General features: G+C 43.4%; 1 protein-coding gene across 4 annotated transcripts in view; it reads right to left on the reverse strand.

Annotated features, from left to right (window-relative positions):
- Positions 1–22,800, reverse strand: part of LOC115112903 (sorting nexin-29-like) — a 165,739-nt gene that overhangs the window by 115,398 nt on the left and 27,541 nt on the right. For all 4 annotated transcript variants that reach the window (XM_029639944.2, XM_029639945.2, XM_029639946.2 and 1 more), the window contains exons 12-14: positions 20,711–20,774; positions 20,434–20,562; positions 6,487–6,569 (exon numbers count right to left, since the gene is read on the reverse strand). In XM_029639944.2, the coding sequence (XP_029495804.1) occupies positions 6,487–6,569; positions 20,434–20,562; positions 20,711–20,774 (276 nt within the window). The remainder of the gene's footprint in view (positions 1–6,486; positions 6,570–20,433; positions 20,563–20,710; positions 20,775–22,800) is intronic.

The following is a 22,800-nucleotide window of genomic DNA, read 5'->3' on the forward strand; positions in this document are numbered from 1 at the left end:
TCTTGTTCTCCATGGACTTTAGTGTCCCAGAACTAATTGGAGTTAGAGCTACAGGATGCAAATTTCTGCTTGAAAAAGCTGGCCTTTGGCTTTCCTGACTGACTGCCTGTATTGGTTCCTGACATCCCTGAACAGTTGAATATCGCGGGGACAATTCGATGCTATTGCAGTTCACCACAGGACGTTTTTGTGCTGGTCGAGTGCAGTCAGGTCTGGAGTGAACCAAGGGCTATATCTGTTCTTAGTTCTGCATTTTTTGAACAGAGCATGCCTATCTAAGATGGTGAGGAAGTTACTTTTAAAGAATGACCAGGCATCCTCAACTGACGGGATGAGGTCAATATCCTTCCAGGATACCCGGGCCAGGTCGATTAGAAAGGCCTGCTTGCAGAAGTGTTTTAGGGAGCGTTTGACAGTGATGAGGGGTGGTCGTTTGACTGCGGACCCGTAGCGGATACAGGCAATGAGGCAGTGATCGCTGAGATCCTGATTGAAGACAGCGGAGGTGCATTTGGAGGGCAAGTTGGTCAGGATAATGTCTGAGGGTGCCCATGTTTACGGATTTAGGGTTGTACCTGGTGGGTTCCTTGATCATTTGTGTGAGATTGAGGGCATCTAGCTTAGATTGTAGGACGGCCGTGATGTTAAGCATATCCCAGTTCATGTCACCTAACAGTACAAACTCTGAAGATAAATGGGGAGGGGGGGCAATCAATTCACATATGGTGTCCAGGGCACAGCTGGGGGCTGAGGGGGGTTTATAACAAGCAGCAACAGACACTTGTTTCTGGAAAGGTGGATTTTTAAAAGTAGAGGCTCAAACGGTTTGGGCACAGACCTGGATAGCATGACAGAACTCTGCAGGCTGTCTCTGCAGTAGATTGCAACTCCACCCCCTTTGACAGTTCTATTTTGGTGGAAAATGTTGTAGTTGGGGATGGAAATATCAGAATTTTTTGTAGCCTTCCTAAGCCAGGATTCAGACACAGCTAGGACATCAGGGTTGGCGGAGCGTGCTAAAGCAGTGAATAAAATAAACTTAGGGAGGAGGCTTCTGATGTTGACATGCATGAAACCAAGGCTTTTACGGTTACAGAAGTCAACAAATGATAGCCCCTGGGGAATAGGAGTGGAACTGGGGGCTACAGGGCCTGGGTTAACCTCTACATCACCAGAGGAACAGAGGAGGAGTAGGATAAGGGTACGGCTAAAGGCTATAAGAACTGGTCGTCTAGTGCGTTGGGGACAGAGATTAAAAGGAGCAGATTTCTGGGCGTGGTAGAAAAGATTCAGGGCGTAATGTACAGACAATGGTATGGTAGGATGTGAATACAGTGGAGCTGTGTAGCCGAGTGATCATAGGGTCAAAAGAGCAGCAATAGGTGAATAGTGTTTCGCCCTCCTCTCCTCTGCAGTATCAATAGGAGCCGTGTGTTTTATCAGTCTGGGCAGTCATGCAGTAAATGACTGACTACCCTTTTAATACACTAGACTGGAGCCAGATGTAATCCCTTCATGTGGGTTTCCCTGCAGAAGCCTGAAGCCCCCCTCCCACCCTCCATAGTCTCCCCCCTCAGCCATCCCTTGACCCTCCATCATCTCCCCTCAGCCATCCCCTGACCTTCCATCATCTCCCCCCTCAGCCATCCCCTGACCCTCCATCATCTCCCCCTCAGCCATCCCCTGACCCTCCATCATCTCCCCCTCAGCCATCCCTTGACCCTCCATCATCTCCCCTCAGCCATCCCCTGACCTTCCATCATCTCCCCCTCAGCCATCCCCTGACCCTCCATCATCTCCCCCTCAGCCATCCCCTGACCTTCCATCATCTCCTCTCAGCCATCCCCTGACCTTCCATCATGTCCCCCCTCAGCCATCCCTTCTGCCCCATCACCTTTACTGAAGCCCTTTATGAGATTGGTCAGGTGGGGTGGTGCAGTACATTGAGGCAGATGTGATCGTTGATTAGGTGATGAGACCTGCTGCTCCGCCTAGTCACCATAAACACCATTACACATACGTGGGTGCACACAAACACCACGACGGCTGCTGCTGACCCTATGGCTCTGAGGAAGGACTGATAAATACGTCAGTGTGTGTGTAATGAATTAGTAACATGGTGTTATTAAAATTTCTCTGGCAGCCTGAGTCGCATAGGTGGAAAATGCTGCTGGTCGCTTCACTCATTAGGTAGCATGTCTGTGTCTGTCAAATGAGCAGGAGAAGTGACGACTCCACTATGTGTTGATTCGTTTTTTTAATCACCGCCGTATTAAAGTGTATGAAGTGAGACGCTTTATTAGACTAATTTAGCAGGGGTCAGAGAGAGCCTGAATCAAATTTAGGAGAAAAGGAGGAAATATGAATTTGAGATGAATGTGTTAAATGTAAACAGGAAGGAAGGAAAGAATCAAAAAGATTAAATGAAGGAGCTTGAATCCTGATCTACAGCCAGAGAAAGTTGACCCCCATTTACCATGCCTTTGTGACCACTGTTTCACGGTTTATTAGTACTGGATTTTGCTTACTTGATTGCATTTGGTACTTGAAAGTTTGGGGAATCACTGCAAAAATGTTGCATCTCTCAAGCCTACAGGGAGCGAAGCTAAACATTCTGTATAGAAATACAGTGTGTGTATTCATATTTATTGCAAACTCAGAAATTGAAGTATATCACAAGAGAATATACCCCGTACTAATAATACCATACGCCGACTCATCCCATAACATACATAATGATATACATGGGAACAGTTTGCTGTGCTTTCCCATCACACCACATTCAGTCAGTCACACAGCAATAACATAGACACCGTGACACACACACACACCCAATCTGTGACAACAGCTGGGGACAATCCAAACAAACGTGGATAGACGAGACGTCAGGAGGAGGGAAGAGAAAACAGCGTTGGAATTTATCCAGAGTGGAAAGCTGTTTCAGAGGGGTTGTTAGTAGCCTGTCTCTGCCTGAGCTGCGTTCAGAAGATCACATCTGTATTGAGCAGTATCATTAGAGAAGTTTCAAAAGGCTGTGCGATGATCAGGCAAACAGCGTTGACAGGACATGATGAAACAAAGCATGCATTGTAGCGCTTGTGTATCAATTCAGTGTTTCCCCTGTCGTCTCTTTCAGCTGCAACTCAACACCAAACCCTGATGGAGTATGGCACATCATTAGCAATAGGGACTGAAGGGATGCAGGTGGAAATAATTTAGACTCAGATGTAAAAGGGATTTAGTATGCCTGTCTTCTACACTTTAGACAGACAGAGACAGATACACAAAGAGAGGGAGAAGAACAGGCGAAAGAGAACAAGGGAAAACCAAATTGGGATATTTACATCAAGAGCGTCACCATGTACACTGTGTGGCCTGACTCCACTGGGGACCATGAAAGGCTGAGAAGGATTGTGGGTAATTCACAAGGCGGCGGCTGTGCAAAGGCCCTTAATTACTGTGGAAACTCTGTCAGGATTCTACAGCCTTCCGGAAATCCATTCATTATTCCACGTTGTCAGTGTCCCAGAGCATTGCTCTGTGTGTCACCGTAGACAAAAACATCCATGTTGGAGATTTAACGACTGACTGCCAGAGTCATTGCTGAGACCTGAGAGATGAGATGCAACGTGTCTGGGATGTTTTTCTAACCCTTGTGTGCATGTTTCCTCTTAAGTAGTGCCAGAAGCCAAGTCAAAGAAAAAAACATTACATTCAAACCAACCATTACATTCAAGCCAACAAACTAGAATAAAAAGTATTACCCCCACGCAGGAGGTCTGTCAATTAGATTGTATATTTGACACTTACACAAAAGCAATGCTCCTGATATCCTCGGCATCTCTGTGCCGTACAGGTGTCCCACACAGTGCCTGATGAGAATCCCTGTCTCTGTAGGAGGGTCATGGCTAGAAGGGATAAAGCTTGTCAAATGAATGTCAAAAGAATAAATATTTTAAACTATTTTCCTAACGTAAACTAAATATCCTAACCTGCTATTTAAATAATCCTAACCTTCTGCATAAGTTCAGATCAAATTATTGCTCACACACGGATAAACTCAGCAAAAAAAGAAACGTCCCTTTTTCAGGACCCTGTCTTTCAAAGATAATTAGTAAAAATCCAAATAATTTCACAGATCTTTATTGTAAAGGGTTTAAACACTGTTTCCCATGCTTGTTCAATGAACCATAAACAATTCATGAACATGCACCTGTGGAACAGTTGTTAAGACACTAACAGCATACAGACGGTAGGCAATTAAGACACTAAGAGGCCTTTCTACTGACTCTGAAAAACACCAAAAGAAAGATGCCCAGGGTCCCTTGCTCATCTGTGTGAACGTGCCTTAGGCATGCTGCAAGGAGGCATGAGGACTGCAGATGTGGCAAAGGCAATAAATTGCAATGTCCGTACTGTGAGACGCCTAAGACAGAGCTACAGAGAGACAGGACGGGGCAATATATTTCCGTACTGTGAGATGCCTAAGACAGCACTACAGGGAGGCAGGACGGACAGCCGATCGTCCTCGCAGTGGCAGACCACGTGTAACACCTGCACAGGATCGGTAGATCCGAACATCACACATGCGGGACAGGTACAGGATTGAAACAACTGCCCGAGATACACCAGGAACGCACAATCCCGCCATCAGTGCTCAGACTGTCAGCAATATGCTGAGAGAGGCTGGACTGAGGGCTTGTAGGCCTGTTGTAAGGCAGGCCTTAAATGACTTACGTCGGCCACGGAGAACACGAGCCCACAGTCCTTGGGAGCGGGCTGCGTCGGTGGCACTGTGTTATCCTCAAAACGGGTGAAGGTGTTTACCTTGTCTGGGAGCAAGACGGTGTCCGCGACATGGCTGGATTTCCCTTTGTAATCTATGATCGTCTGTAGACCCTGCCACAAACGTCTCATTTCTGAGCCGTTGAATTGCGATTCCACTTGGTCTCTGTACTGACGTTTTGCCTGTTTGATTGCCTTACGGAGGGAATAACTACACTGCTTGTATTCAACCATATTCCCAGTCACTTTACTATGGTTTAATGCGTTGGTTAGCACTTTCAGTTTTGCGAAAGCTGCCATCTAGCCAAGGGAGGAGTAAAATGGAGTCGTGATCTGATTTGGGAGGGCGGGGCGGTCCTTGTAGGCGTCTTGAAAAGGCGAGTAGCAGTTATCTAATGGTTTTCCTAATTGAGTACTACAGTCAATGTGTTGATAAAACTTTGGCCGTTTTTTTCCTCAAATTTGCTTTGTTAAAATACCCAGCTACAATAAATGTTGCCTCAGGATATGTGGATCCCAGTTTGCATGAAGTCCAACGTAGTTCCTTGAGGGCCGTCATGGTATCGGCATGAGGGGGAATTTTCACGGCTGTGACTAACAGAGGAGAATTCTCTTGGAAGGTAACATGGTCGGCATTTGATTGAAGTGTTCTAGGTCGGGTAAATAAAATAATTTCTGTATGCTATCACAATCACACCATGAGCAGTTAATCATGAAACATACATCCCCACCTTTCTTCCCGGTGAGTTCTTTATTTCTGTCTGCGCGATGAACTGAGAACCCAGCTGGCTGTATGGATTGGGACAGTATATCCTGAGAGCCATGATTCCATGAAACAGAGTATGTTACAGTCCCTGATGTCTCTCTGGAAGGAGATCCTCACCCTGAGCTCATCTACTTTATTGTCCAGAGACTGAACATTAGGGAGTAATATACTCGGAAACGGTGGATGGTGTGCCTGCCTCCTGAGTCGGACTAGAAGTCCACTCCGAATACCTCTATTCTGCCGGTGGTGTCTTGGAACAGCCTCTGAGATAAGTTCAATAGCCCTGGTGTGTACGAACAAAGGTTCTAATTCGGGAAAGTCGTATTCCTGTTCGTAATGCTGGTGAGTTACCGCCGCTCTGATATCCAAAAGTTATTTCCGGCTGTATATAATAATGTAAGAAATATAACACAAAAATAAAAATGCAACATTGCTTAGGCGCTAGAAGCAGAGCTGCCATGTCTGACGGCGTCATCTTGCTGTGAAAAGTCAAATCTGACAAAAGCTGTATCCCATCTAGTCAAAACCCTGTAGGAGGGAGATAGTGTCCACAGAAACCGAGATCAGTACTGATAACCACAGTCTCTACCCCCGAAATGACATTAGGCATTCTGTCTCCCTAAATTGCCATGTCCATTCCGTTTGCCTTTGATATAACAGTCTTATATCTGTACCCTTTGCACAGCGTGGATATATCCCCAAGCAACAGGAGAGAAAGCCACTTTAATCCAAATTCCCCAAAATTACTAAGTAACGAAGGGGGGGGGGGGACTAATTATGTTTCATAAAGGCATGTCTCAAACCAGGCTTATTATTCACTTACTACATCCTTAAGTGGTGGCTCAACACTGACCTTGTCATCCATAAGAGAATACATTTTTCCTGCCCTGTTTAAATACGGAGCATTGTGCGAGAGTGCGTGCGTGGTATCTTACCAGTGCCCTGGCTCCCCTCTCTCTTCAGCATCTGAACAGCCCCCACGTATTTCTTCAGCTGGACCTTGAGGACCTCGTTCTCTCTGCAGACACAGACACAACAGAATCAAGGCCCAGAGAGAGAAAAAGCACATCAGAATGGACCAGTAAGTGTGTAAACCTCAAGGCTTACAGCCTTCTAAACCCCAACTCTGAAGCAGGATTATACATGCAGCCCTACAGGTTTCATGTGATTGTTTACTGTCACTACAGACTCTATGCATGAGGGAGGCGCAAGCGTGTGTATGCTCAGAAGAAGTGTGTGTAGCGGTACGTGTGTTTACAAGGCCTGTGTGGACACTTACTGTTGGTTTTGGGGGGTAATCAGAATCTAAGAGAATTACAGTGCTGTTAACAACAACCCCTGCCCTTCGTTCCCCGCTCTCGTTGTACCCTGCTTATCGCCTCCCATTGCACCCCACAAAGGACACCCGGGACAGGAGATCTCAAAAAGCCGGCTGATGAGCTCTCGGAGGGACGATAGGGCCGTTGTTATCAGTTGGCAAGCCGAGACACAATTCCGGTGCAATTTAATTAAAGGTAATAAATGTCTGGCGTTCCAGAGGCAAGGGAGGTGATTCCACAGCTCAGGTGTGTCTTATTGATCACTCCAAATGTGCCCTCCTGCTATGGAAAAGGCAGGTTAACATTCCCGCATGGGCACGTGCGGTTAGTGTTTTCCCTAAGATTTTAACCACAGAATTTCCTGTAATTCTACACTTACACCGTGTCTTTATGCTTCGTGACTATAACAGATTCTCTCTGACCATCTAGTTTTTATTGGTGACTGTTAGTTTTCAAAGATGATCTTATTTAAAAATATTATTATTATTATATATAATATAATTTACTACATATTTGTTGTTTTACACACTAACCAGACCACCCACTTTGTGTGCGTGACCGTTGCAAAAACAGTACATGTTATTCAATCATTTCATCCAAACTGCTGGTGTGTCTCAACAGGCGTCTGCATAGCCAGGCACTGAAATAGAACTTGGTTAGAACTTAGAACCTGGTTCCATTTTAGAGGCTTGACGCGCTGCAAGTCCCGCCTCTCTACTCATTGGTTTTTACAAGCATATACCCATGTGGGTGATTGAGAGATGAATGAGGTCCACACTGCAGTCCAGTTGGTGGCGATAATGCACCTTACATTTGGTTGCTAACTGCTATATTTTAAAAAATCCACAGAAGAATTAACAAGGAGTTTTTCTTTTCGCTCTGTAATTTAGGTTAGTATTGTGGACTAAGTATAATGTTGTTTATCCATCCTCAGTTTTCTCCTTTCAGCCATTAAACTCTAACTGTTTTAAAAAGTCACCATTGGCCTCATGGTGAAATCCTTGAGCAGTTTCCTTCCTCTCCGGCAATTGAATTGGGCAGCAGGCCTGTATCTTTGTAGTGACTGGGTGTATTATACACCATTCAAAATATAATTAATAACTTCATCATGCTCAAAGGAATATTCAATGTCTGTTTTACACTGCTCAAAAAAATAAAGGGAACACTAAAATAACACATCCTAGATCTGAATGAATGAAATATTCTTATTAAATACTTTTTTTCTTTACATAGTTGAATGTGCTGACAACAAAATCACACAAAAATGATCAATGGAAATTAAATTTATCAACCCATGGAGGTCTGGATTTGGAGTCACTCAAAATTAAAGTGGAAAACCACACTACAGGCTGATCCAACTTTGATGTAATGTCCCTAAAACAAGTCAAAATTAGGCTCAGTAGTGTGTGTGGCCTCCACGTGCCTGTATGACCTCCCTACAACGCCTGGGCATGCTCCCGATGAGACAGCTCCTGGACAGTCTGTGGTGCAATACAGACATGATGTCCCAGATGTGCTCAATTGGATTCAGGTCTGGGGAACAGGCGGGCCAGTCCATAGCATCAATGCCTTCCTCTTGCAGGAACTGCTGACACACTCCAGCCACATGAGGTCTAGCATTGTCTTGCATTAGGAGGAACCCAGGGCCAACCGCACCAGCATATGGTCTCACAAGGGGTCTGAGGATCTCATCTCGGTACCTAATGGCAGTCAGGCTACCTCTGGCGAGCACATGGAGGGATGGGCGGCCCCCCAAAGAAATGCCACCCCACACCGTGACTGACCCACCGCCAAACCGGTCATGCTGGAGGATGTTGCAGGCAGCAGAACGTTCTCCACGGCGAATCCAGATTCTGTCACGTCGGTCACATGTGCTCAGTGTGAACCTGCTTTCATCTGTGAAGAGCACAGGGCGCCAGTGGCGAATTTGCCAATCTTGGTGTTCTCTGGCAAATGCCAAACGTCCTGCACGGTGTTGGGCTGTAAGCACAACTGTGGACGTCGGGCCCTCATACCACCCTCATGGAGTCTGTTTCTGACCATTTGAGCAGACACATGCACATTTGTGGCCTGCTGGAGGTCATTTTGCAGGGCTCTGGCTGTGCTCCTCCTGCTCCTCCTTGCACAAAGGCGGAGGTAGCAGTCCTGCTGCTGGGTTGTTGCCCTCCTACGGCCTCCTCCACGTCTCCTGATGTACTGGCCTGTCTCCTGGTAGCGCCTTCATGCTCTGGACACTACGCTGACAGACACAGCAAACCTTCTTGCCGCAGCTCGCATTGATGTGCGAGCTGAGTGAATGCTAGAGTGAATGCACCGCCAGCATTCAAAAGTGACCAAAACATCAGCCAGGAAGCATAGGAACTGAGAAGTGGTCTGTGGTCACCACCTGCAGAACCACTCCTTTATTGGGGGTGTCTTGCTAATTGCCTATAATTTCCACCTGTTGTCTATTCCATTTGCACAACAGCATGTGAAATTTATTGTCAATCAGTGTTGCTTCCTAAGTGGACAGTTTGATTTCACAGAAGTGTGATTGACTTGGAGTTACATTGTGTTGTTTAAGTGTTCCCTTTATTTTTTTGAGCAGTGCATTTATTTTTACACATCTACCTATAAGTGCTCTTCTTTGCAAGGCATTGGAAAACTTCCCTGGTCTTTGTAGTTGAATCTGTGCTTGAAATTCACTGTTTGACTGAGGAACCTTGCAGATAATTATGTGTGCGGTACGGAGATTAGGTAGTCATTAAAAAAATCATGTTAAACAATATTATTGCACACAGTGAGTCCGTGCAACTTCTTGTGTGAATTGTTAAGCACATTTGTACTCCTGAATATATTTAGGCTTGCCACTTTGACATTATGGAGTATTGTGTAGACCAGCGTAGGCCATGGCTCCAGAGTGGCGCAGCATTCTAAGGCACTGCATTCTCAGTGCTAGAGGCGTCACTACCAACCTAGGTTCGATTCCAGGCTGTATCAAAACTGGCCATGATTAGGAGTCCCCATAAGGCGGCGCACAATTGGCCCAGCGTAATCCAGGTTTGGCTGGAGTAGGCAGTCATTGTAAATAAGAATTTGTTCTTAACAGACTTGCCTAGATACATAAAAAAATAACATTTGGGCCTCCTGAGTGGCACTGCATCGCAGTGCTAGAGGTGTCACTACAGATCCGGGTTCGATCCTGGGCTGTGTTGCAGCCGGCCATGACTGGGAGACTCAAGAGGCGGCACACAATTGGCCCAGCGTCGTCTGGGTTAGGGGAAGGTTTGGACGTCCTTGTCCCATCGCGCTCTGGCGACTCCTGTGGCGGGACGGGAGCATGCACGCTGACACGGTCAACAGCTGTAGGGTATTTCCTCCGACACATTAAGGGTTAAGCAAGCAGTATGTCTTGGCATGGTCGTGTTGTGGAGGACGCATGGCTCTCAACCTTCACCTCTCCGGAGTCTGTACAGGAGTTGCAACAATGGGACAAGACTAACTACCAAATGGATATCACGAAATTGGGGAGAAAAATATAAAATAAATCCATTTGATCCGTATAAAATTCAGCCTGTAACAAAATGTGGAAAAAGTCAAGGGGTTTCAATACTTTCTGAAAGCACTGTATATTAGGGCTGTACCCGACAGTGCATTCTGAAAGCACTGTATATTAGGGCTGTACCCGACAGTGCATTCTGAAAGCACTGTATATATATTAGGGCTGTACCCGACAGTGCATTCTGAAAGCACTGTATATATATATATATTAGGGCTGTACCCGACAGTGCATTCTGAAAGCACTGTATATATATATTAGGGCTGTACCCGACAGTGCATTCTGAAAGCACTGTATATATATATATTAGGGCTGTACCCGACAGTGCATTCTGAAAGCACTGTATATATATATATATTAGGGCTGTACCCGACAGTGCATTCTGAAAGCACTGTATATATATATTAGGGCTGTACCCGACAGTGCATTCTGAAAGCACTGTATATATATATATATATTAGGGCTGTACCCGACAGTGCATTCTGAAAGCACTGTATATATATATATATTAGGGCTGTACCCGACAGTGCATTCTGAAAGCACTGTATATATTAGGGCTGTACCTGACAGTGCATTCTGAAAGCACTGTATATATTAGGGCTGTACCCGACAGTGCATTCTGAAAGCACTGTATATATTAGGGCTGTACCCGACAGTGCATTCTGAAAGCACTGTATATTAGGGCTGTACCCGACAGTGCATTCTGAAAGCACTGTATATTAGGGCTGTACCCAACAGTGCATTCTGAAAGCACTGTATATTAGGGCTGTACCCGACAGTGCATTCTGAAAGCACTGTATATTAGGGCTGTACCCGACAGTGCATTCTGAAAGCACTGTATATTAGGGCTGTACCCGACAGTGCATTCTGAAAGCACTGTATATTAGAGCTGTACCCAACAGTGAGTATTCAGAACCCTAGACTTTTTCCACATTTAGTTAAGTTACAGCCTTATTCTAACATTGTTGAAATATATTGTTTTCCCTCAAATCTACACACAATACCTCATACATAATGCCAAAGCAAAAACATTTATTTTTTAAATAGAATAAAAAAGATACGTATTTACATAAAGTATTCAGACCCTTGCTATGAGACTCAAAATTGACTCCTCGACTAAAGACATTTTGGTTGACCAACAGCCTATTGACCAAACAATCGACCAGTCGACTAAATGGGGTCAGCACAACTGTAGAAACAGAGAGAGATGGCATATAGACAGACATGCATATCTATTTAATAAGAGCAAACTATTGCCAGTGTGTCTATGCAGTAGAGCTACACTGAGTGTACAAAACATTAAGAACACCTGCTCTTTCCATTATATTTGTTTTATTTGACCTTTATTTATACAGGTTTCTCATTGAGATGTCTCTCTTGGAAAAGAGATGTTCTGGTCCAATAGCAGCAGAGGGAACAAAGTTTCAGACAAAACAACTTACATTCACTAACACGACATTAAACAAATCTATAAAACACAACTAAAAAAAAGCTGTACTAAAAGACAATTACACTCTTCTATGATATACACATCGATCAAGTGTTTAAACTCCACCAACGAAACTAGATCATCAAATTTTTAAATGTTCAGGAGAGAATTTCAGGACCAGCTGAGTAACTAAAACTATTTCTACCATGACCTGTTCTAATTGTTGGTACGGTTAGAAGCAAATGAGAATGGGACCGTAATTGACATTTATTTACCGACCTGATTAAAAAACAGAGATAAAATGGCATTTTACCCAATATGGACTTATAAATCAGTGTATACCAGTATTTAAGCATACGCAATGTCGACCAGCCAACAGCACTGTAGGGATCAAAATGCTGTGTTAGACGTTTTTAATTTGTAATGAATCTGAGGGCTGCATGATACACTGAATCAAGTGCACTCAGGGTAGTGTTTGAGGACTACACACACACACACACACACACACACCTCTAAAACTGCCAGTAATGTACATCGTACCAGCTCCTTCCTGGCCTCCAAAGAAAATCAAGCCTTACGCCGGTAATAAAAACCTATTCTCAGCTTGAGCTTCCTTATCAAGTTCTCTACATGCACAGTGAAGCTCAGCTTATCATCAACCCACACACCCAAATATTTGTACAGTTTGACTTGCTCTATAGTATATCCAGCCAACGTAGCAATGACATAATTAATAACATGCCTGGCATTTGAAAATACCATGCATTTTGTTTTACCCGAATTTAGAATCATCTTTAAAAATCATACAGATTCTGTTGTATGATGTTAAATGCTCTTTGGTCATCTTCAAAAGCTAAATATAAACTACTACCACTTGAATAAAGAACAGTATCTACATAAAAATGAATATCCGCTGTTTCAATAATATCCCCAATGTTGTTGATATACAAAATGAACAACAGTGGGCCCCAAAAAAAACTTGCGGAACACCTGAGCACACCTCTATGGACTCAAATTTATAACCATCCACTATTACACATCGTGTACGATTTGATATGTAATTTATAAACCAATCTAGATCATGACCAGTAATTCCACAACATTTTAACCTTTGCACTTAACACAGCATGGTCCACAGTGTCAAATACCTTCGACAAATCAATAAAGATAGACAATGTAACTTCTTGTCAAGAGCACAATGGATGTCATTTAAAACCTTCAACGTTGCTGAAACAGTGCTGTGGCCAAACCTAAAAACCTGATTCGCATTCCATTTAAGATGTTGTTTTCTTGGAAGTAGGCCTTTTGCTGCCTACTAACTAAGGACTCCAGTACCTTTGACAGTACAGACAATTTTGATATGGGTCGATAGTTGTCAAGTAGCGAAGGATCTCCACCTTTCAGGAGAGGCAGTACAAAAGCAGATTTTCATAACTTGGGGATTTCCTTAACATCAAGCGTGAGGTTAAAAATACATGTTAAGGGGGAGCAATGATGTCTGCAGCTAGGTGTAGGAAGCAGGGGTATAGTTCATCAGGGCTAGGGGATTTTTTCCCATCAATTTATTTCAGGGTTTTGCATACTTCTGAAACAGAGAAGGATGAAAAGGGGAACCTGGTGAAGGATTACACAGGGGTGTCAGGTAAATTCATAGGGAGGTCAATTATACCTATGACCTTTTCAAATAAACTGCCTGCATCTAAAAAATGATTCATGGCTTTCAGGATGAACGTTCTCTCAGTTACAATCTGTATGTCGACCAACAATTGTTTGGGAAGCTGTATCTTTTTTGCACTCCAAACCTTTCACTACTTGCCAAAATTTTGATGGATTATTTAGATTATCTGAAGTAGATTTCAGGTAGTGGTCTGCTTTCAATTAACAGATCATAGCCACACCCATCAGTTAGATAGCAAATGTTCAGTTTTTCCTGAAAGATTATTTGTGCAGGAGAAATCGCTCCGTTTTCTGCGTCATGTTTGGCAAAAAAAAACGAAAATTCAGTCATCATAATTTGGAAAAAAGTTCGGCGTTAACTCCATAATATCGACTGAAACATGGTAAACGTTGTTTAGAATCATTCCTCAAGGTGTTTTTCACATATCTCTTCATGATATATTGTTCGTGGAAGCCTCCTCTCTCCTCTCAATCACTGGATGACTGCGTGCAGCTTGTAGATTACGCAGCAATTTCAACAAAGGACACCGGGCGGACACCTGGTAAATGTAGTCTCTTATGGCCAATCTTCCAATGATATGCCTACAAATACGTCACAATGCTGCAGACACCTTGGAGAACCGATAGAAAGGACAGGCTCATTCCTGGCGCATTCACAGCCATATAAGGAGACATTGGCAAACAGAGCCTCAAAAATCTTGCTCATTTCCTGTTTGAAGTTTCATCTTTGTTTCGCCTGTAGCATCAGTTCTGGGGCACTCACAGATAATATCTTTGCAGTTTTGGAAACGTCAGAGTTTTTTCTTTCCAAAGCTGTCAATTATATGCATAGTCGAGCATCTTTTTGTGACAAAATATTGCGCTTAAAACGGGCACGTTTTTTTTATCCAATAATGAAATAGCGCCCCCATAGCTTCAAGAGGTTTTAAAAGCTATCCAATAATCTCCTGAACCAGACCCTCTTCTTGCTTTAGCCTACATAGCATTTTATTTCCTTATGATTTTAGTAAGTTCCTTAGTAAATCAAGGGTTCTCTCTGCCCTTAATTCTGATTTTTTTTTTTTTAAAGGGGCCTATTACATACATCCTATAATGCGTTGTGGAAGTAAGAAAAGGAGGCTAGTTCAACATCAGATATTAATTCCATTCAATGCTAGATACATCATGCAAAAAAAACTTGAATATCAAACCGTTTCTAGGTTTCTTTTCGTAATAACACTTGGAGATTTCTTAGGAATTTTACCATCTCACACACAGGCAATAGCACAGTGATCACTTATGTCATTTGCAAAAATACCAGAAGCATTAAAACGATGAGTAATGGTTAATATCAAAGAGGACATTTTATATTCAACCTAGTTACACTGTTGACAATCTGAGTGAGATTGCATATTGCATAGAATTTTTAATTGATCAGTGCGAGATGTTAGCCAGTCCTGATTCAGATCACCCATCAGGACAAACTGAGAATTGACATTCTGTGAAAACAATTTGAAAATACAATCCAGAGAGCCAACAGTGCAGATGGAGGTCTATAACAATATTTAAAAATGAGCCAAGGTTTAGGTTCAAAGACAGATTTTCAAGTTGCTTAGGTTTAGTAACAGAAGTCAGAACGCCCACCGAGAACTTGTCTTATACATATACAGCAACACCCTTAGATTTACGATTTGTACGAAAAACATTCTAACCAATTATGCCAATATTTTAGTCAGTAATATATTTTTTTGAGACATTTTTCAGAAAGTATAAATACGTCAGGGTCGGCAGCTGTTGTCCATATATTCACAAAATCAAGCTTCTGGCAGAAGACTTCTTACACTCATATGCAAAAACTTCAGGCAACTCTGACTACTTAATTGGGCAGGGGTAAGAATGTCAGGACCTGGGTTAGATCGCACATTTCCAGACAATAGAAGCAGCAAGATGATGGCAAGTCTAGATCGAGGGCTACAACATTTGGATTTACAGACAGCACTTGAACAACAATCCATATTCACCAGAGTCTTTAGAGACACATATTTCAGGAGATGTATGAAGTCCAGAGACATGATTAAGTACCAAGAGAACAGTCCTGAAATGTAAGCGCAAGAGTCTGATTTCTCACATATTGTTTGAGAGAAATGTGCATAGTTCTCACGTGCACTTCCGGAGCAAGAGTGGGGTTTCTCACAAAACTCGAGGGAGAAACAGTCATATATTTCCTTATTCACAGAGCAACGGGCTCAAAAAGTATGGCCAACATTGTAAAAGCCAAGGGTAGACAACAGCAACATGAACAACAGCAACATGTTTGTTTTTATTTATTGTCCTAAGAGTCACTAATCAAATAGTCCAACCACAGATCAATAAAAAGTCAGCGATGTATGCGTATGATGTAGGCGAGCAAAGCTCCGGGATAGAGAGGGTGGCAAGGGTACCTGTACCAGAATGGGAGAGACAGAGCAGGGCAGGCAGGGAGCAGGTAGGCAGGCAGAGAGATCAGTTCTCTGGCCAACAGTGCACACGGATCGCACTGTATCGACGTGAAAATGTATCGACCTTGACACATGGATTGTGTGTGTGTGTGCCATTCAGAGGGTGAATGGGCAAAACTGAAGTGCCTTTGAACGGAGTATGGAAGTAGGTGCCAGGCACACCGGTTCATATCAAGAACTGCAATGCTGCTGGGTTTTCATGCCAAACAGTTTCCTGTGTATCAAGAATGGTCCACCACCCAAACAACAACCAGCCAACTTGACACAACTATGGAAAGCATTGAAGTCAACATGGGTCAGCATCGCTGTGGAAAGCTTTCAACACCTTGTAGAGTCCATGCCCCGATGAATTGAGGCTGTTCTGAGGGCAAAAGGGGGTGGTACTCAATGTTAGAAAGGTGTTCCTAATGTTTTGTACAGTGAGAGTATGTGTAGCCATATATTGTGCTATAGAGTAATATGAAGGTGTCACTGAAGGAAAGACAATGTAGAGAACGACCTAGGAGGATAATGTAGGGGCTGTGTTCTTACACAAGCCACACCCAAATCTACAGATTCAATTCCCTGATCAGAAACAGACTGACAACTGGAACTGGAGAATGTCCCAGACAGTCCTTTTTATATGGACTCATCATTCTGCATTACAAGTATCCCTGAAAGTTTCAAAGGCATCCTACAGCACTAACTTTGCTGTGTATTGTACAACCGGCATGTGTCGTTGAGGGAGTTTGGGGGTATTCCACATGGGGGTATTCCACATGGGGGTATTCCACCCAAACATCTCGGTCAAAATGGACGGTCTATAAGCCCATTAGTGAAATTGGATCAGCTGAGAGAGGAAAAGTCCATATATCAGAAAGAGTAAGAGGCAGGAAGAGTTTCCACAACTTCCTGTTTGACCTCTACTGAAGGCTTCTGGGATTGCAGTCCCGGAGGTTTGATTTGGATTTGACAGTAAAAAACAGGAGTATAAACCTGCCCCAGTTTGAGAAAACATTACAGTAAAACACTCAGATAAAATACAGGACGTCTGCATCTAATACTCCCGAGTGCCATTTAGAGGCTCGACAAACAATACTTCAAACATTTACTGTGGTTTTCCTTTCATAAACCTTCCTCTGTGCCCACATCACAGTAGGCAGACGGAGTAGAGTAGAAGACTGTTAAAAGTGGGAGCTTGAACTGTACAGTAGCCCCTTGAGACAGCAAGATATAATTGACTTCACAAAGCAGCAAAACAACTAAAATCCTCTCAACAACTACATTAAAACCACCCAAACCTTAGGAGGGGTCTTTACAGTACATCAATATCCCATTCTCAACCACCTTCAGGAAACGCTCAGTGCCAAGTAAGAAGAAATAATAATCTCTCAGTGTGTGTTTCCTCCAAACCGAGCAGAGGACCAGTGTCTCTTTGACCAGGCCCACTCTCTCCTGGCCGCCTGCCCAGCCGCCTTCCTGGGTGAGATCTCATTTCTGCTCTGCTAACATCACTGGAAGAACAGCCCGAGCTCCATGCTGGTAGGGAAAAGGCTTTCTCTGCGTCCGTGTGTGCTTGAAAACATGTGCCTCAGTCAGTCAGCATTACATACATGTGTGTCAGAAGCATTGCTTCAGTCAGCCAGCGTTACATATATGTGTGTCAGAAGCATTGCTTCAGTCAGTCAGCGTTACATACATGTGTGTCAGAAGCATTGCTTCAGTCAGCCAGCATTACATACATGTGTGTCAGAAGCATTGCTTCAGTCAGTCAGCATTACATACATGTGTGTCAGAAGCATTGCTTCAGTCAGTCAGCATTACATACATGTGTGTCAGAAGCATTGCTTAAGTCAGTCAGCATTACATACATGTGTGTCAGAAGCATTGCTTCAGTCAGTGAGCATTACATACATGTGTGTCAGAAGCATTGCTTCAGTCAGTCAGCATTACATACGTGTGTCAGAAGCATTGCTTCAGTCAGCGTTACATACAGTGGGGCAAAAAAGTATTTAGTCAGCAACCAATTGTGGAAGTTCTCCCACTTAAAAAGACGAGAGGCCTGTAATTCTCATCATAGGTACACTTCAACTATGACAGACAAAATGAGGAAAAAAAATCCAGAAAATCACATTGTAGGATTTTTAATGAATTTATTTGCAAATTATGGTGGAAAATAAGTATTTGGTCACCTACAAACAAGCAAGAATTCTGGCTCTCACAGACCTGTAACTTCTTCTTTAAGAGGCTCCTCTGTCCTCCACTCGTTACCTGTATTAATAGCACCTGTTTGAACTTGTTATCAGTATAAAAGACACCTGTCCACAACCTCAAACAGTCACACTCCAAACTCCACTATGGCAAAGACCAAAGAGCTGTCAAAGGACACCAGAAACAAAATTGTAGACCTGCACCAGGCTGGGAAGACAATCTGCAATAGGTAAGCAGCTTGGTTTGAAGAAATCAACTGTGGGAGCAATTATTAGGAAATGGAAGACATACAAGACCACTGATAATCTCCCTCGATCTGGGGCTCCACGCAAGATCTCACCCCGTGGGGTCAAAATGATCACAAGAACGGTGAGCAAAAATCCCAGAACCACACGGGGGGACCTAGTGAATGACCTGCAGAGAGCTGGGACCAAAGTAACAAACGCCTACCATCAGTAACACACTACGCCGCCAGGGACTCAAATCCTGTCCCCCTGCTTAAGCCTGTACATGTCCAGGCCCGTCTGAAGTTTGCTAGAGAGCATTTGGATGATCCGGAAGAAGCATGGGGGTGGAAATATCATGTTTTGGGGCTGTTTTTCTGCAAAGGGACCAGGACGACTGATCCGTGTAAAGGAAAGAATGAATGGGGCCATATATCGGGAGATTTTGAGTGAAAACCTCCTTCCATCAGCAAGGGCATTGAAGATGAAATGTGGCTGGGTCTTTCAGCATGACAATGATCCCAAACACACCGCCCGGGCAACGAATTAGTGGCTTCGTAAGAAGCATTTCAAGGTCCTGGAGTGGCCTAGCCAGTCTCCAGATCTCAACCCCATAGAAAATCTTTGAAGGGAGTTGAAAGTCCGTGTTGCCCAGCAACAGCCCCAAAACATCACTGCTCTAGAGGAGATCTGCATGGAGGAATGGGCCAAAATATCAGCAACAGTGTGTGAAAACCTTGTGAAGACTTACAGAAAACATTTGACCTCTGTCATTGCCAACAAAGGGTATATAACAAAGTATTGATAAACTTTTGTTATTGACCAAATACTTATTTTCCACCATAATTTGCAAATAAATTCATTAAAAATCCTACAATGTGATTTTCTGGATTTTTTCTCTAATTTTGTCTGTCATAGTTGAAGTGTACCCATGATGAAAATTACAGGCCTCATCTTTTTAAGTGGGAGAACTTGCACAATTGGTGGGTGACTAAATACTTTTTTGCCCCACTGAACATTTGTGTCAGAAGCATTGCTTCAGTCAGTCAGTGTTACATACATGCGTGTCAGAAGCATTGCCTCAGTCAGTGTGCGGCCCACATCTTAACCAGCCCAGTACTCACTCCTCTCGCTGTGATGAATCAATGTGGGTAAATCTATGAGAGGATCTTAGTCCAGCTCACATCCACGGGGCTTTGTTAGACACACACAGGAAGGGCTTACTTACCAATTCCAGTATTTTTAGAGACTATTGATCAGATCAGGACAGATTTGGGTGGAGGATAGCACTTGAGTGTGAGTGGCTGGCTGGAGTTTCCTGTTTGGCTTAAAAGTGTAGCGAGGTGGAAGAACTGGGCTGGCTAAGATAGAACACTAAAAAAGTGTGACAAGTGGCTCAAATGTTAAAAGTGCACTTCGGAGCATACTCAACTCATACACTTAAGACGCCACCCAAAAAACACACTTGCTCATATTGAACTTCTAAAGACCGTTTCCATTGAGATCCATGTTTTTCCTTTTCTAACCACCAATGGTCCACTGTTCTGCCTATGGAGCCCTGACCTGTTCACTGGACATGCTACCTTGTCCCGGACCTGCTGTTTTCGACCCTCTCCCTCTCTCAACCTCTGAATGCTCAGCTATGAAAAGCCAACTGACGTTAACTCCTGAGGTGCTGACCTGTTGCACCCTCTACAACCACTGTGATTATTATATGAACCTGCTGGTCATCTATGAACGATCTGGACTTAATGGCCATGAACTCTTTAAAAATCACAGCCAGAAGAGGACTGGCCACCCCTCAGAGCCTGGTTCCTCTCTAGGTTTCTTCCTAGGTTCCTGCCTTTCTAGGGAGTTTTTCCTAGCCACCGTGCTTCAAAATCTGCATTGCTTGCTATTTGGGGTTTTAGGCTGGGTTTCTGTAGAAGCACTTTGTGACATCTGCTGATTTATTGTAGCACAGGGATAGGAAACCAACTGAGCCATGGGAACCTGCCGTTGGGAACAAACACCACCAGTGGCACCCACCTGCCCAGAGCCTGCACCTTGGCTGTGTGTCTCTCCTCCAGCTCATCCAGGCGTCTCCTCAGGGCGTCTGTCTCCTGCCTCAGCCCAGCAGAGTGCTCCATCTCCCCATCCAGCAGGCTACGCAGGGACCTCGAGTCCCGGAAGACAACACAATACTGTTACTATACAGTCACAAAAAACAGTCCCAGAATACATATATACACATTGCTCCAAATTCCACTAGATTTTTCACAAAATGTCAAAGATCAACTCACACCATCAACATTAGGAGACTCACATGTTGTGTTCATCCAGCTCATCCTTCCTGTTCATCATGGCTACTATGGCCTGGTGGAGCTCCACTGTGGATGAAAGACCGTTAAACACAGGCAAACACACAGATTCAAAAAAATACATCTGGAAAAGTGGTTATTGGTCACATTTCTTTTACTCAGCTCATATTGAAGTCTCATCACTACCACTACTGTGCCACTGAGCTGAGTGATACATGAAATACTAAACTGGTTTCATACTGCATGTTCTGCTGCCTGTAGCCAACTCTTCTGTCGTTGTCATGACGACACAAGTTAGGTCCAGAACATAGAGCAATGCTACTCAACTGGTGGCCCACGGGCCAGATAAGGCTCTTTTATTCAATTTAGAATGGCCCTTTGATCAATTCTGAACATAAATTTTAGAACATTTCCAAAAACTCTGCAAAAACCTGATGTTTAGTATGAAAAAGGAGCCCTCTTTCAATATTCTTCAATTGGAGAATCTGTTTTCCTGTAGTCCCACCGATTAATTGTTGTCAATCGTCACCAAACATACAAGTTACAGCCAATCAGATCTGCTAACAGGGGTACAGGGTCTGCCTGCCCGACTATCAGCTTTTTCACCGCAGACGAGATCACTACACTGCCTGATACACCAGTGTGCTTTGTGCTTAACTCAGAGGTGAGTTAAGTTATGGCCATCATAAACTTTATCCGATCAACATCTAGCCTGCAACATCGCTTGTTCGTAGTCTGCCGAGTATCCTGATCAACTTTTACATAATGATGTTGGGTGGTTAAGCAATGGTTATAGTGCTGTCAAGAGCAGCTGTCAGTAGAAAGCCAACACATACTGTATCTAGAGAAACTGCTTAATGAGGAGTATCAGATGTTTGTTATTTAGTGACATCTTCAATCCATTGAATGGACTCAACCTAGCTCATTTCCCATATATACCAAATTGGTTGACTACAGGGGCAGCAAAACTGGACTTCAATGCTATGATACTCACCCACTTAACTTCTTCGAGATACGGGGCGCTCTTCATTTTTGGATAAAAAACATTCCCGTTTTAAACAAGATATTTTGTCACGAAAAGATGCTCGACTATGCATGTAATTGACAGCTTTGGAAAGAAAAAACTCTGACGTTTCCAAAACGGCAAAGATATTATCTGTGAGTGCCCCAGAACTGATGCTACAGGCGAAACCAAGATGAAATTTCATACAGGAAATGGTCCAGATTTTGAATGCCCTGTGTTCCAATGTCTCCTTATATGGCTGTGAATGCGCCAGGAATGAGCCTGCACTTTCTGTCGTTTCCCCAAGGTGTCTGCAGCATTGTGACGTATTTGTAGGCATATCATTGGAAGATTGACCATAAGAGACTACATTTACCAGGTGTCCGCCCGGTGTCCTCCGTCGAAATTATTGCGTAATCTCCAGGTCCATGCGCGTTCCATTTTCTTCAGAGGAGAAACCAAACTGCCACGAATGATTTATCATTGATAGATATGTGAAAAACACCTTGAGGATTGATTCTAAACAACGTTTGCCATGTTTCTGTCGATATTATGGAGTTAATTTGGAAAAAAGTTTGCGTTTCTTACCCAAATGTGATGAACAAAACGGAGCGATTTGTCCTACACAAATAATATTTTTGGAAAAACTGAACATTTGCTATCTAACTGAGAGTCTCCTCATTGAAAACATCTGAAGTTCTTCAAAGGTAAATGATTTTATTTGAATGCTTTTCTTGTTTTTGTGAAAATGTTGCATGCTGAATGCTAGGCTTAATGCTATGCTAGGCTATCAATACTCTTACACAAATGCTGGTTTAGCTATGGTTCAAAAGCATATTTTGAAAATCTGAGATGACAGTGTTGTTAACAAAAGGCTAAGCTTGAGAGCAAATATATTTATTTCATTTCATTTGCGATTTTCATGAATAGTTAACGTTGCGTTATGGTAATGAGCTTGAGGCTATAAATAGGATCCCGGATACGGGATTGCTCGTCGCAACAGGTTAACATACTGCTTAACTGGTTGGGCCCAAGCTTGCTGTACAACATTAAAACCCATTCAGTGTGCGTACAACAGGCTCTCAAAGTGCT

This window comes from Oncorhynchus nerka, linkage group LG28, assembly GCF_034236695.1.
Source record: "Oncorhynchus nerka isolate Pitt River linkage group LG28, Oner_Uvic_2.0, whole genome shotgun sequence".
Classification (NCBI taxonomy): domain Eukaryota; kingdom Metazoa; phylum Chordata; class Actinopteri; order Salmoniformes; family Salmonidae; genus Oncorhynchus; species Oncorhynchus nerka.